The sequence below is a fragment of the Microcaecilia unicolor genome, chromosome 3 (assembly GCF_901765095.1).
Source record: "Microcaecilia unicolor chromosome 3, aMicUni1.1, whole genome shotgun sequence".
Classification (NCBI taxonomy): domain Eukaryota; kingdom Metazoa; phylum Chordata; class Amphibia; order Gymnophiona; family Siphonopidae; genus Microcaecilia; species Microcaecilia unicolor.
The window spans coordinates 462,299,378-462,314,098 of NC_044033.1; the positions used below are offsets into that span (position 1 = coordinate 462,299,378).

Genomic DNA, 14,721 nt, shown 5'->3' on the forward strand with positions numbered 1-14,721 from the left:
GGGGCACAGAGGTGGACTGGGGGGAAACACATTTCATCCACCTCCCTCCTTCCTCACATTGGATATCATACCTTCGATGGCGAGGATGCCAAAGCCTCCCCAGTCGAAGAAATCCACTGCCAAAGCATTCCCCTTCCTCCTTGTGCTGCCTCAGGAGTGAAGAAGTCAGCGGGATGCCTCCAGCCGCTGATGCCGGCACTTCCTTAGCATGCTCGATTCATGCATGAACTGAGCATGCTTGCAGAGTACAAGAGCTGGTGGCTGGAGGCACCCCACTGACTTCCTCGTTCCTGAGGCACTACAAGGAGGAAGGGGGTGACTCAGGCAGAGGATTTCTTCGGCTGGCGAGACTTCAGCTATCCAACCAGCCATTGAACAGGAACTGCAGCTTTGGAGGGGGCCTGAGCCCAAAGTGTGTGTGGGGGGGAGAGGGAACCAGGTCTCAAAGGCCCCTCTTCTGTGGCTATGGGGCTCATTTTCAAAGCACTTACACTTACAAAGTTCCATAGGTTACTAAAAGGTGGGTGGCCATAAGGTCAGATTTGAGGAAGTAGTTAGGACCCTAGCATTGATTTTTAGCATTTTGCAACTAAATTAGAGTTCTAAATCTCTGGCAAATGAATAGCAATCCTAAAGTTGGGAGCATACACTTTAGGTGAATTTCCAGCTGGATTCCAAATTTTGGCTGAAAATAGGGGAAAATTTAGATACCCCACTTAGGTAGTTGAGTATCAAGGGAACTCTGATTATACTGAGACTCTGGACCACCCCTCCTGATGCAACATGAGCCATGTATAGTAAGAGTGTGCTTTGCTTGCAAATGACAACTGTTTTTATTGTTGACTCCAATAGTATAATAAGAATGTTTGATGAACTAGTTTTGAGCTCTCCTTGTTTTATTTGTTTTAGTCATATGATGTCATAGTCAGTGTATGAATATTCATATTTTAACTGATCAGCTGAGAACATAAGATTGAGCAGAATATAAATTTTTTAAATAAAATAACAAATAATGATCATCTGATTTGTTTTAAATTTGCTACTTACTAGCTTCAATACATGCCCTCTAGTTCCTATATTTTTGGAAAGAGTAAACAAGTGATTTATGTCTACCCCTTCCACTCAACTCAGTATTTTATAGACCTCATCAGAATGGGCAAGCATAAAGTTAAGATATATATATAAAGTTAAGAGCAGGAGTGGCCTAGTGGTTAGGGTGGTGGACTTTGGTGCTGAGGAACTGAGTACAATTCCCACTTCAGGCACAGGCAGCTCCTTGTGACTCTGGGCAAGTCACTTAACCCTCCACTGCCCCATGTAAGCCACATTGAGCCTGCCATGAGTGGGAAAGCATGGGGTACAAATGTAAAAAAAATATATATATATATTCTGAGGTGAATCCCCCACACTAGTGTTCACAATGGAGACTAGTTTCACCCTATCACTACCAGGAGATTTTCTGTGTCAAGCTACCACCTTCTTCATTTTGCCAAACTGGTTCTCTGAAATTGTAAGTAAAGATGTATTTGCACAGATAAACATCTAAAATAAATACACAAATTAATGGTATTACTTTGTGGTTGTCGATTAGGTTCATCACTAAATCAATATCTCCATGTACTGGCTGGTCTTCAGCCAACTGAGGCTCCACTTTATATAACCAATCGATAAGTGCCTGCAGGGCATCCGTAAACTGTCCTGAAAACAGCAGAGCTTCCTCCAGTTTGTTTTGCCTACAAAAATAAATAAATAAATGATAAATTAGTGTTACTGATGAAGCTGTAAACTTAATCTTGAGCATAAAGGACAAATTAGTTCTTACATGATAATTTTCTTTCCTTTAATCCCAAAGGATCAGTCCAGACTTCCAGGTTATGCCCATCCACCAGCAGGTAGAGATAGAAAGCACTACTGAGCTGTGCTTTATAGGGTACTGTGCATTCTGATTTAATCAGTATCTTGACAGACAAGCAGTTAAAGACTTGCAAGTAAAAACTCATGCCTCCTTATGATTACAACAATGAAAATAACAGAAGAATAAAGAACATACCATCAAACATATAAATGGCGAGTGTCGTACTCATTCGCAAATGCGCAGTAGAGACCCTCTCTGCCCCGCCCCAGCGTCAATACGTGATGATGGAGGCGGAACAGAGAGGGTCTCTACTGCGCATTTGCGAGGGATGAAACTGCCGTCGCTAATGCTCCCCCACCCTCCACCCGGCCGGGCCCTCGCTCCGCTATTGAAACAGCGAGGGAACGCAGCACACAGCTCTGTTGAGCTGCCGTCCTTCCTTCTTCTTCTCTGCCTGTGTCCCGCCCTCGACGACGTTACATCACACGAGGGCGGGACACAGGCAGAGAAGAAGAAGGAAGGCCGACAGCAGCTCAGGAGAGCAGAGCTGTGTGCTGCGTTCCCTCGCTGTTTCAATAGCGGAGCGAGGGCCCGGGCCAGATGGAGGGGTGGCGGCAACTCGGGGGGGGGGGGGGGGGGAGCTCGGCGGCGGAGGGGCTTTGCAGCGGCGACGGGAAGGGGCTTTCAACTCCCCCCCTCTTTCCTATACTAGCCCGTTTTTACGGGCTCAACGGCTAGTACTTAATTAAACAATGTATCTATGAACCAAAGAAACTCAGCAACTATATACATAAAGATCATTAAAGGCAGGTTCTGAACTGATCTTTTGGGATTAAAGGAAAGAAAATTATGAGGTAAGAACTAATTTTCCTTCCTTAACATCACCAAAGGATCAGTCCAGTCTTGTGGTATGTAGAAAAGCAATCCTAAAGTTGGGAGGGAATGTAACACCCCAGCAGAGAGGACCAAAGCCACATAGGAAGCCTCTGCTCTAGCTGCCACATCCAAATGATAATGCTTTGATAAAGTAGGACAAGGAGACCATGTAGAAAATGGCAAATTTCATCAAAAGAAGTGGCCTGAGCCTCAGCCAAAGAAGTAGAAAGAGCTCAAGTAGAATGAGCCTTAAGATTCAATGGAGCTGCTTTACCCCACAGCAAATAAGCTGACGATATAGTTTCCTTCAACCATTGAGCAACAGTTATCTTAGAAGCAGCCATACCTTTCTTAGGACCTGAAAAAATGATAAACAGATGATCAGAGAACCTGAAATCATTAGTCAATTCAAAGAAATATAAGAGATTCCTCTTAACATCTAAAAATCTCAAAGAAGAGTATTCTGAACCACAATCCTTTTTATGAAAGGATGGTAAGTAGAATGGCGGACTGAGATGAAAAGGATACCACCTTAGGAAGGAAGGAAAGAAGGAACTGTTCGAACTGTCACACCTGCTTCAGAGAAATGGAGGAAAGGAACTCTATAAGATAGGGCCTGAATCTAAGAACATAAGAATAGCAATACTAGGTCAGACCAATGGTCCATCTAGCCCACTATCCTGCTTCCAACAGAGGCCAATCCAGGTCATATGTACCTGGCAGAAACCCAATTAGTAGAAACATTCCATGCTACCAATCTCAAAGCAAGCAGTAACTTCCCCCATATCCATCTCAATAACAGACTATGGACTTTTCCTCCAAGAACTGTCCAAACCTTTTTAAACCCAGACACGCTAACTGCTATTACCACATCCTCCAGCAGCAAGTTCCAGAGCTTAATTACTTTTTGAGGGAAAAAATAGTTCCACCTATTTGTTTTAACAGTATTTCCATGTAATTTGATTGACTGTCCCCTGGTCTTTGTACTTTTTGAAAGAGAGAAACATTAATTCACTTCTACCGTTCTACACCACTAAGGATTTGTAGACCTCAATCATATCCCCCCCCCCCCCCCCCCCCAAGCCATCTCTTTTCCAAGTGGAAGAGCCCTAACCTCTTTAGCCTTTCCTCATATGGGAGGAGTTCCATTCCCTTTATCATCTTGGTTGCTCTTCTTTGAACCTTTTCTAATTCCGTTATATCTTTTTTTGAGGTACGACGACCAGAACTGAACTCAAGGTGAGGTCGCACCATGGAACGATTCAGAGGCAATATAATATTCTTGGTCTTATTTTGCATCCCTTTCCTAAAGATTCCTAGCATCCTGTTTGCTTTTTTGGCTGCTGCCGCACAATGGGCAGAAGATTTCAGCGTATTGTCTACAGCAACAACTAGATCTTTTTCTTGAGTCGCTGCCTTGATTTTCTCTCCTCTCATGCCATCCTCGATCCACTTCAATCCGGTTTTCGCCCTCTACACTCGACAGAAACAGCACTCTCTAAAGTCTGCAACGACCTGCTCCTCGTCAAATCCAGAGGCCACTATTCCATCCTCATCCTCCTCGATCTATCCGCTGCGTTTGACACTGTCAATCATGATTTACTTCTTGCCACACTGTCCTCTTTTGGGTTCCAAGGCTCTGTCCTCTCCTGGTTCTCCTCTTATCTCTCCCACCGCACCTTCAGGGTACACTCTCATGGATCTTCCTCCACTCCCATCCCATTATCTGTTGGAGTTCCCCAGGGATCTGTCCTTGGACCCCTTCTCTTCTCAGTCTACACCTCTTCCCTAGGCTCACTGATCTCATCTCATGGTTTTCAGTATCATCTTTATGCTGATGACACCCAGCTATATCTCTCCACATCAGACATCACCGAGGAGACCGAGGCCAAGGTATCGGCCTGCTTATCCGACATTGCTGCCTGGATGTCCAACCGCCACCTGAAGCTGAACATGTCCAAAACCAAGCTCCTCGTCTTTCCACCTAAACCCACTTCTCCTCTTCCTCCACTCTCTATCTCAGTTGATAACACCCTCATCCTCCCCGTCCCATCTGCCCGCAACCTCGGAGTCATCTTCGACTCCTCCCTCTCCTTCTCTGCACATATCCAACAGACTGCCAAGACCTGTCGCTTCTTCCTCTTCAACATCAGCAAAATTCGCCCTTTCCTCTCTGAGCACACCACACGAACTCTCGTCCACGCTCTCATTACCTCTCGCCTTGACTACTGCAACTTACTCCTCACCGGCCTCCCACTTAGCCATCTATCCCCCCTTCAATCCGTTCAGAACGCTGCCGCACATCTTATATTCCGCCAGAACCGATATACTCATATCACCCCTCTCCTCAAGTCACTTCACTGGCTTCCGATCAGATACCGCATACAATTCAAGCTTCTCCTCCTTACCTACAAATGCACCCGGTCTGTGGCTCCTCACTACCTCTCTACCCTCATCTCCCCCTATGTTCCCGCCCGTAACCTCCGCTCACAGGACAAATCCCTCCTTTCAGTACCCTTCTCCACCACTGCCAACTCCAGGCTCAGCTCATTCTGCCTTGTCTCACCCTATGCCTGGAACAATCTTCCTCAACCCCTACGCCAAGCCCCCTCCCTACCCATCTTCAAATCTCTGCTTAAAACTCATCTCTTCAATGCTGCGTTCGGCACCTAACCTTTCGAGAAATATAGTATGCCCTATCAGATTGACTCTACACTTGTCTTTTAGATTGTACACTTGTCTTTAGATTGTACACCTGTCTTTTAGATTGTAAGCTCCTTGAGCAGGGACTGTCCTTCCATGTTAAATTGTACAGCGCTGCGTAACCCTAGTAGCGCTTTAGAAATGTTAAGTAGTAGTAGTAGTAGAGTGCCAACTCCTAAGGTGCACCCTAGAATCAGGTAACTATGATTTGAATTATTTTCCCAATGTACATCACTTTGCATTTGTCTACATTAAATTTCACCTGCCATTTGGATATCCAGTCTTACAGTTTCCTACGGTCCTCCTGCAATTTTTCACAATCTGCATGTGTTTTGTCAACTCTGAATAGTTTTGTGTCATCTTCAAATTTAATCACCACACTTGTCATTCCATTTTCCAGATCATTTATGAATGTTAAATAGCACTAGTCCCAGTACAGATCCCTGTGGCACTCCACTATTCATCCTCCTCCAATGAGAAAAATGGCCATTTAACCCTACCCTCTGTTTTCTGTCCAATAACCAATTCCTAATCCACAGAAGGACATTGCTTCCTATCCTATAACTTTTTAATTTTCAGTAGTCTCTCATGACGAACTTTGACAAAAGCTATCTGAAAATCTAGATACACTACATCAACCAGCTCACCTTTATCCATATGTTTATTTACGCCTTCAAAAAAATGAAGTAAATTTGTGAGGCATGACTTTTCTTGGCTAAACCCATGCTGACCCTGTCCCATTAATCCATGTCTGTCTATGTGTTCCGTAATTTTATTCTTTATAATAGTTTCCACTACTTTCCCCAGCACTGAAGTCATGCTTACAGTCTGTAATTTCCCAGATCACCCCAGAACCCTTTTTAAAAATTGGCATTACATTGGCCACCCTCCAATCTTCAGGTACTACACACAATTTTTGAATTCAGTGCTCTGGGGTATATGCTATGGCTAAAGTTATATCTTTAATAGTAGTTGTAGAGAGGTGTTCAAATGGCAACTTCTTTTTAAAGGAGGAGGCCACAAATGATTAACCCCTTTAAGGACACATACAATATCAGGATGAGCCGCCAGAGAAGCGTGCTGAATATGCCCTCTAAAACAGGCCTGAGCTACTACTTGAACTTTAAGGGAATTAAGAGCCAAATCCTTTTTAAACCCCTCTTGGAGAAAGGCCAAGATCCGTACCAAGGTAGCTGCAGCAAAAGAATTGTTTCTATCTTTAGACCAACTTTCAAAGTCTCCAGACTCTGGCAAAAGTTGTAGAAATATAATGTTTGCATACTTGTAGAAGAGTTGCAATTACTTCTTCCAAATAATCCTTTTTCCTTAGACTAGACCTCTCAATAGCCATGCCATAAGACCAAAAGGGGAGGAATCCTCTATGAGAATCAGACCCTGACATAATAGGCCCTGGCGACTGGGAAGACGTAAGGAAGGCATGATCTGTAGACGAATAAGACCTGTGTACCAATGGCGACTTAGGCAATCTAGTGCAACCAGAATCACTCAATCTCAATGATGAGCAATTCTTCTCAAAGGTCTGGCTATCATTGGTCATGGAGAGAAAACATATAGAAGGCATGATGCCCTAGAAACACAAGCTTGAAACACAGAATCTATGCCCTGAGATCCTGTCTCCTTCCATCGACTGATGAACTTGGGCACCTCAGTATTTACCCTGGATGCTATGAGATCCATCCGAGTAACACCCCACTGAGAGGTGATCAGACTCCACTCTTTTGGTTCCAGGGAAACCCTGCTGAGGTAATCTGCCTGCGTGTTCAATATTCCCTCTATGTGATTTGTCGAAAGCAAAGGGATATGAGATTCTGCCTACTAAAATAGAAGCTTCGATTCCTGGCCAAATGGATGCTCTTCATTCCCTCTTGTCTGTTGATCTAAGAAGAGACTGCAGACATGTTGTTTGAGAAAACTCAAACTGATTTCTCTTGAAGAAGGGGAGCAAACACCAACAACATCTTCCTTACTGCTCTGAGTTCTAAACAGCTGATTGACCAAGAGGTTTCTGTTGCCGACTATTACCCTTGAGCCATCTGATGAAGACAATGTGCTCCCCAGTCCTATAGGCTGACATTGGTTATCAGAACCACCCAGTCCTGAGTGTGCACTAGGAGATCTGCCTGAAGATTTGAAGGACAAAGCCATCATTTCAAATGGTGACTGGCTTGAAAGGACCATGGTAGTGAAATCTTGTTATCTTCTGAACATTAACAGCTAAGGAAAAAGCACTGAAGAGGACGCATGTGAAACTTCGCCCATGGGAGAACATCCGGGGTAGCTGCTATAGTAGGACTTGAACATAATCCCAAGCTCTGGAAGGTTGAGGATCTCGCCTTGTATCTTCTGTTGGTGGGGCCCTAACCACCTTCAGACTAGCATCAGGAATCCTCCATTGAGCTGAAATAAGCTCGGCATACCTTCATAAACATGAAAAGAGTTTGGGAACTTTTTTGTCTTTGACATAATATATGGTGGCACATAGGATCCCTGAGAATGTGGAGAGGAAATATTGAGAACTTCTAAAACTTTAGTAATGAACTTTGACATTAAGAAACTAGTAAAAGAGGCCTGTTTCTGAGCAAATGAAACGGGCGCTAGGAAGGTTTTCGTCGGCAACACCTCCCCCCTCCGCCTACCCCTTCATTGTTGTGGCATTGCTCTGCCCTCAACGTCATGACGTTTGATGCGAGGGCGGGGCCCATAGCGATTTCCCACCCCCCCACCTCCCTCCCTCCCTGCCAACCCCTTGGTTGTTCTGCCATTGCTCCGCCCTTGAGGGCGGGGCCCATAGTGATTTCCCCCCCCCCGCCTCCCTCCCTGCCAACCCCTTCGTTGTTCTGCCATTGCTCTGCCCTCAAGGGCGGGGCCCGGAGCGATTTTGGTGGCTTCACCACCACGAACCTTCAAACCTTTTTGAAGGAAGTCAGGGCTTGGCTTCACTGACGTCACTGTCTTCAGAACGTTGAGGGTGAGTTTTATATATACAGATATTCTAGCCACCGTAGAGTTATCCCCCTCCCCACCAGGAAGGTCCTTCTCCCTTAAATCCTGAGGCAGAATGGACTGAAACAACAGAAAGAGCCCTTTCTGAGCCATGCAGAGAAGAAAGACATACCTTATCAATCTTTAGAAGTATCTAATCTGCACTTATTTGAAACCTGCTTAGGAAGAGCAGGCTGGGGAGACATTACCACACTTTCAGGCTGATGATGTTTCAGTAAATAAGTCTGATGCAAGAAAAGCACAAATTCTGAAAAAAAGGGCTGGGAACATGCATTTTGACCGGAATCTGACTCTCTAACTTCAGAGGAAAAGGAAGCCAAAGTCGAAGTATTTAGCAGTAAAACTGGGACAACAGCATGGGAGGAATCCAAGATGGTCATCACAGCTCATGGCTGAAAACTGCCAAATCTGTGGGACTGAAATCCTCTTCACCACTGGAGCGGGGTCCTACCAAAGGCTCTAAATTCTGCTATGCAATGACCAGACGTTGTTCTCTGGCTCCCACACCGGGAACTGCGTTTCACTAACTCAGCTGCAATTATAGAAAAATAAGATAACTTACTCACCACAACAGTGAAAGAAAAACTGCCAGTTTAGTTAGTCAAAGGCACCTGAAAGTAAAAGCACCTCTCAGTCTTTTACAAAAGCACGCTAGCGTTTTTAGCACACACTAAACGCTAGAGACACACATATATTCCTATGGGTGTCTCCAGTGATTACCAAATGCTAGTGTGCCTTTGTAAAAGGACCTCTAAGAAAAATAACAAAGGTTCCTTTTTTTTTATAAAGAAGAGGCAGAAGAAAGTCAGTCATAAGGAGTATACTTCTCCACTCAGAGATAAAAGTTGTGAGGAGCTGTGGTGGCAGGGGAAGAGGGCATTACCAGGTTTATACCCTGAAAAGCTTAATCAGAGTTTCACTCCTCAACTCAACTGTAACTTCCCACAGGAAAGCCAGGAGACCACCAAAGAATCAGTCACAGAGATGCACTGTGAGCTGCTATCCACCTGCTGGAAACAGAGAATACTAATGTACATTACCCTACAAGCACAGCTCATTAATGCTCTCTATCTCCACCTGTTGGCGGACGTGCACAAACGCAAGTCTGAACTGATTTCTTTGGTGAGGTCGAGAAAGGGGTATTTGTATAACTGCCTGAATTAGAGTAAGGTATCCATATTGGCTCTACCAAATTTTCAAAAGTATGCATGTACTGTCACTTTGAAATTTATCCTAGGAGACTATGGAGCTAATTTTCAAAAAAGAAAAACATCCAAAAAGTGGTATAAATCTGGATTTGGACGCTTTTCTCACAAAAACATCCAAATTGGTATTTCCAAAACCACTTTTTAGATGTTTTTCTATGAAGTCCGTCAGAAGAGCATTCAAATCACAAGGGGGCGTGTTAAGGGCGGGATCTGGGCATTCCTAACACTTGGAAGTTTTTCAGCCATAATGGAACAAAACCAAATCGTCCAGGGCTAAATCTATGACGTTTTGAGCTAGACCTGTTTTTATAACGAATAAGGCACAAAAAGGTGCCTTAAATGACCAGATGACCACTGAAGGGAATCAAGGATGACTTCCTCTTACTCCCCCAATGGTCACTAAGCCCATTCCACCCCACAAAAATGTGATTTTAAACTACTTGCCAGGCTCTATGCCAGCCTCAGATGTTATACTCAGGTCCATTAAAATTGCATGCAGGTCCCTGGAGTAGTCAATGCACTGAAGACAGGTGGGCCCAGGCCCATACCTTCCCCTACCTTACACTTGTGGAGGAAACTGTGAGCCTTCCAAAACTCACCAGAAACCCACTGTACCCACATATAGGTGCCCCCTTCACCCATAAGGGCTATGGTAGTAGTGTACAGTTGGGGGTAGTGGGTTTTGGGGGGCTCAGCAGACAAGATAAGGGAGCAGTGGTGAGATGTGTACTTGGGAGTACTTTATGAAGTCCACTGCAGTGCCCCCTAGGGTGCCCTACTGCTTTTCTGGGATGTCTGGGGAACTAGTCTACTAAAAATGTGGGCTCCTCCTACATCCCAATGGCTTGATTTGCACTTGGACGATTTTTTCGAAAAGGGACCAAAAAAACAAAACGTCTAAATCACAAACCTTGTTCAAAACATTATTTTTTTTTTTAACACATTTTTCTTTTTTGAAAATGACCTTTCCTATTCAGATTTTGGACTTTTTTTTTGTATAACATTCCAAGTCGGACTTAGACGTCATATTGAAAATGCCCCTCTATAGCGCACATAGTTTTCTTGAGAAAAATCACAAATGTATTTTGAAAATGTAAAACAATGAAAGTGCAAACCTCTACTCAACCCCACCTCCAGGGCATCCCCTGCTCGTGGCTGGTACAGGCTCCATATGCATACTTTTATCCACATATCTGGTAATCAGTTTTATTTAAAGCCCAGTTCCATGGGTAAAACACTTCTTTACTAACAAAAAGTCTTTAAACATTATCTCTCTATATAACACTACACTAGTGTTCTTCACTGTAATGCCCAGGGCCCAGTAGTGGTTGCCATCAACTCTAGACATAACTTCTTGACTATCTTTCCCCAACACACCCTTCCCTCCCACCTTATCCACAGGCTTGGCGCTGAAGATGCGTCTGGAACAGGTATTCTGTTTTTCTCCAGCAGTAATCAGTTTTCATGGAACTTGGCCTAAAAGGTACACAAATGCCTGTGCTATTCTTGCAAGTCTGTGCAAACAATGAAGGAGTTTATGTACCACATGGTTCAAACTCATTGAGAGCTGTGCACTGATGAAAGAAAACTGAACAGCTGTTTCAGAAAAGTTGATGGTAGCAGGCTGCAGGGAAGATAAGGTAGGATTAACAAACTGGGAAGAAAGATGGGTGTTGAGGGGCTGGGGCAAGGGAAAGGATGAAAGCCAACTAGTGGGAGAGGCTGGTGAGGATTGAGATTGACCATGAGTCAGAATGTCAAGGGAAAGGAGCTGAGTAGAAAGAGAAACTGAGAGTGTTCTGCCCCCATTGCACGGGGGCAAATTGTGCTGTTTTGTGTGTAACAGATTACATTGTATAGGTATCAGACTGTGTATAATGAACCATCTGGAGCTTGTAGTCCTTAGGTGATAGGACTTTTCTAAGTACCTGAGTTCTATTTCCAGTACCTTAAGGGACTCTCACTGCTTGGATCGCTTTCAATATGACTTTCGAAAAGCTCATGGGGTAGAGACATTGGTGATATCTACAACTGATGTTTTGAGACAGGGATTAGATAGAAACCAATGCTTCTGGTTAGTATCATTGGATGTTTCATTGGCATTTGATTCAGTTGATGCTGAGATGGTGGTGTTTGCTGAAGAAGTTGTGAAGAGATGGTAGAGTGTTTTGACTGACTGGTTTGCTTCCTATTTGACTGGACAGGTTATGAGGGTTCAGAGTGGAGGTAAGCTTTCAAAGTTGGTTTGGACCTTGAGAGGACTGCCATGTGGCAGCTTGCCCCCTTATTTAATATCTATGTGGCCCCTCTGTGTAGGGTGTTTGAGTTTTTGAGGGTTGATTCTCAGTTATACACAGATAATGTGCAGTTCTTTTTCCCGTAACAGCTTGGGAGCTGCTCACTCAACTCAGATATCAGCCTATATGAGAGTGATAAGTGAATGGATGATTTTGAATAAACTTGCACTGAATATGGATAAAACTGAAATTATGATTGTGAGAAGAGTGGTAGAATAGAGATGGCCACAGATGATTTGGGCATGGGAATTGGATGTCCCTGTGAGATGAAGTTGTTGAGTGTAACTTTGGACGCTCAGCTTTCAATGCAGTCACAGATTGGGAATGTTCTTTCATCAGCTGCATTGGAAATGTCCGATCATCTTTTCATCAGCTGTGTTTGAAGCTGATGCTGCCTTTGTCTGATTTTCATACTGTTGTGCAAAGTATGGTGTTATCAAAAGTAGCTTACTGTAATTCTCTATATTTGGGGATATCAAGTGCGAGGGTTTAGGCATTGCAGGTTGTGCAGAACGCAGCTGCATGGGTGGTGGCTGGTGTCTCCAAGTGGGAACACATTACTCTAGTGTTAAAATAACTGCATTGGCTACCTATAAGATTTAGGGTACAGTATTAAGTCCAGTCTCTCTCATTCATCAAGCTGTGTATGGGAAGGTTCTGTGGTATTTACAGTCTGTGGTGAAACTTTTTTCTTCAGGTAGTGGTTTACAATCTGAGTGTTTGGATGTGGATTTGATGGTGACAGCACATTATGCTGTTATGAGGGCTTCAGCATTTTCAATAGACTTGTAATCAGGGCCGTGCCTAGGGTCTCTGGCGCCCCCCTGCAGCCTATCAGTTGGCGCCCCCCCTGCAGACTATCAGTTGGCGGCGGCGCCCCCCTCCCCCCGTGAAAATGATCGCTCACCACTTGCCACACTGACAGGAATTGTCAGCAATATTCTTAGAAAGAAATTGCTATACATTGCAAAATAAGATAGCAGATGTAAATTCTCAAAGTGGACATATTCCAAACACTAAAATGAAAATAAAATGATTTTTTTTCTACCTTTGTTGTCTGGTGACTTTCTTTTTCTGATCATGCTGGCCCAGTATCTGAGTCTGCTGCTATCTGTCCTCTTAACTCCGTTTCCAGGGCTTCCTTTCCATTTATTTCTTTCCTTTCCTCCTTTCTTCTTCATTTCTGGTCCTCAGCTTCTGCCTATTTTCTTCATCCATGTGCAGTTTTTCTCCTCTCTTCCTTTTCCCTCATTTCATCTCCTTCATCTCTCTTCCCTTCCCTCTATGTCCAGCAATTTCTCCTCTCTCCCTGAGCCCTGCCCTCCCAATCCATGCCCATCCATGCTCCTCTGTCCCCTGCCCCTCCATTCATCCTTTTCCAGCAATTCCCCTCTCTCCCTGAGCCCTGCCCTCCCAATCCATGCACATCCATGCTCCTCTGTCCCCTGCCCCCTCCATTCATCCCTTTCCAGCAATTCCCCTCTCTCCCTGAGCCCTGCCCTCCCAATCCATGCCTATCCATGCTCCTGTCACCTGCCCCCTCCATTCATCCCTATCCAGCAATTCCCCTCTCTCCCTGAGCCCTGCCCTGCAATCCATATCCATCCATGCCCATCTGTCCCCTCCATTCATCCCTATCCAGCAATTCCCCTCTCAATCCATGCCCCTCTGTCCCCTGCCCCCTCCATTCATCCCTTTCCAGCAATTCCCCTCTCTCCCTGAGCCCTGCCCTCCCAATCCATGCCCATCCATGCTCCTCTGTCACCTGCCCCCTCCATTCATCACTATCCAGCAATTCCCCTCTCTCCCTGAGCCCTGCCCTGCAATCCATATCCATCCATGCCCATCTGTCCCCTCCATTCATCCCTATCCAGCAATTCCCCTCTCCCTGCCCTCCCAATCCATGCTCATCCATGCTCCTCTGTCCCCTGCTCCCTCCATTCATCCCTTTCCAGCAATTCCCCTCTCTCCCTGAGCCCTGCCCTCCCAATCCATGCTCCTCTGTCCCCTGCCCCCTCCATTCATCCTTTTCCAGCAATTCCCCTCTCTTCCTTCCATGACCCCCCCCTCGCATCCATGCTTCTATCTCTCCCATGTCCCAGCCTGGCCCGCCCTCTTCTCCCCCCCCTTCACATCCATGCCCCCCCCCTTCACATCCTTGCTGACATTTCTCCCCTGCCCTGCCGCTCCCATTGTTCAACTGCCCACCCTCTTCTCTCCCCCCAACATCCCTTTTCTTTTTTTTTTCTTTTTAAATTTACCTCCGTGGCGGCGGTTCCGGCAGCGCAGCGTCAGGGAAGGAGGCGGCGCTCCCGACGTCTAGCCTTCCCTTCGCTGTGTTCCGCCTTCTTCTGACGTCATCATTGACGTCAGAAGAAGGCGGAACACAGCGAAGGGAAGGCTAGAGACGTCGGGAGCGCCGCCTCCTTCCCTGACGCTGCGCTGCCGGAACCGCCGCCACGGAGGTAAATTTAAAAAGAAAAAAAAAGAAAAGGGATGTTAGGGGAGGGCGAGCGAGGTGAGCATGGTGCGGCGGCGCCCCCCAGAGGGAAGCGCCCCCCTGCCATGCTTACCTCGCTTACCGGGTTAGCACGACCCTGCTTGTAATGTGGAATATCTTACCTGATTACTTGGAAGCAACAGTGTTGTTTTAAGCCTGTAAAATGTGTTAGACATTTTCCTGCCTTAATTATGTCCAGAAGTGTATTTCTACTACTACTATTACAAATCATTTCTATAGCGCTACCAGTCGTATGCA

The 14,721-nt window shown here is 45.3% G+C and overlaps 1 protein-coding gene across 2 annotated transcripts in view; it reads right to left on the reverse strand.

The window, feature by feature from the left end:
- DST (dystonin) overlaps positions 1-14,721 on the reverse strand; it is a 509,263-nt gene that overhangs the window by 56,215 nt on the left and 438,327 nt on the right. For both annotated transcript variants that reach the window (XM_030198986.1, XM_030198985.1), the window contains one exon: positions 1,574-1,733. In XM_030198986.1, the coding sequence (XP_030054846.1) occupies positions 1,574-1,733 (160 nt within the window). The remainder of the gene's footprint in view (positions 1-1,573; positions 1,734-14,721) is intronic.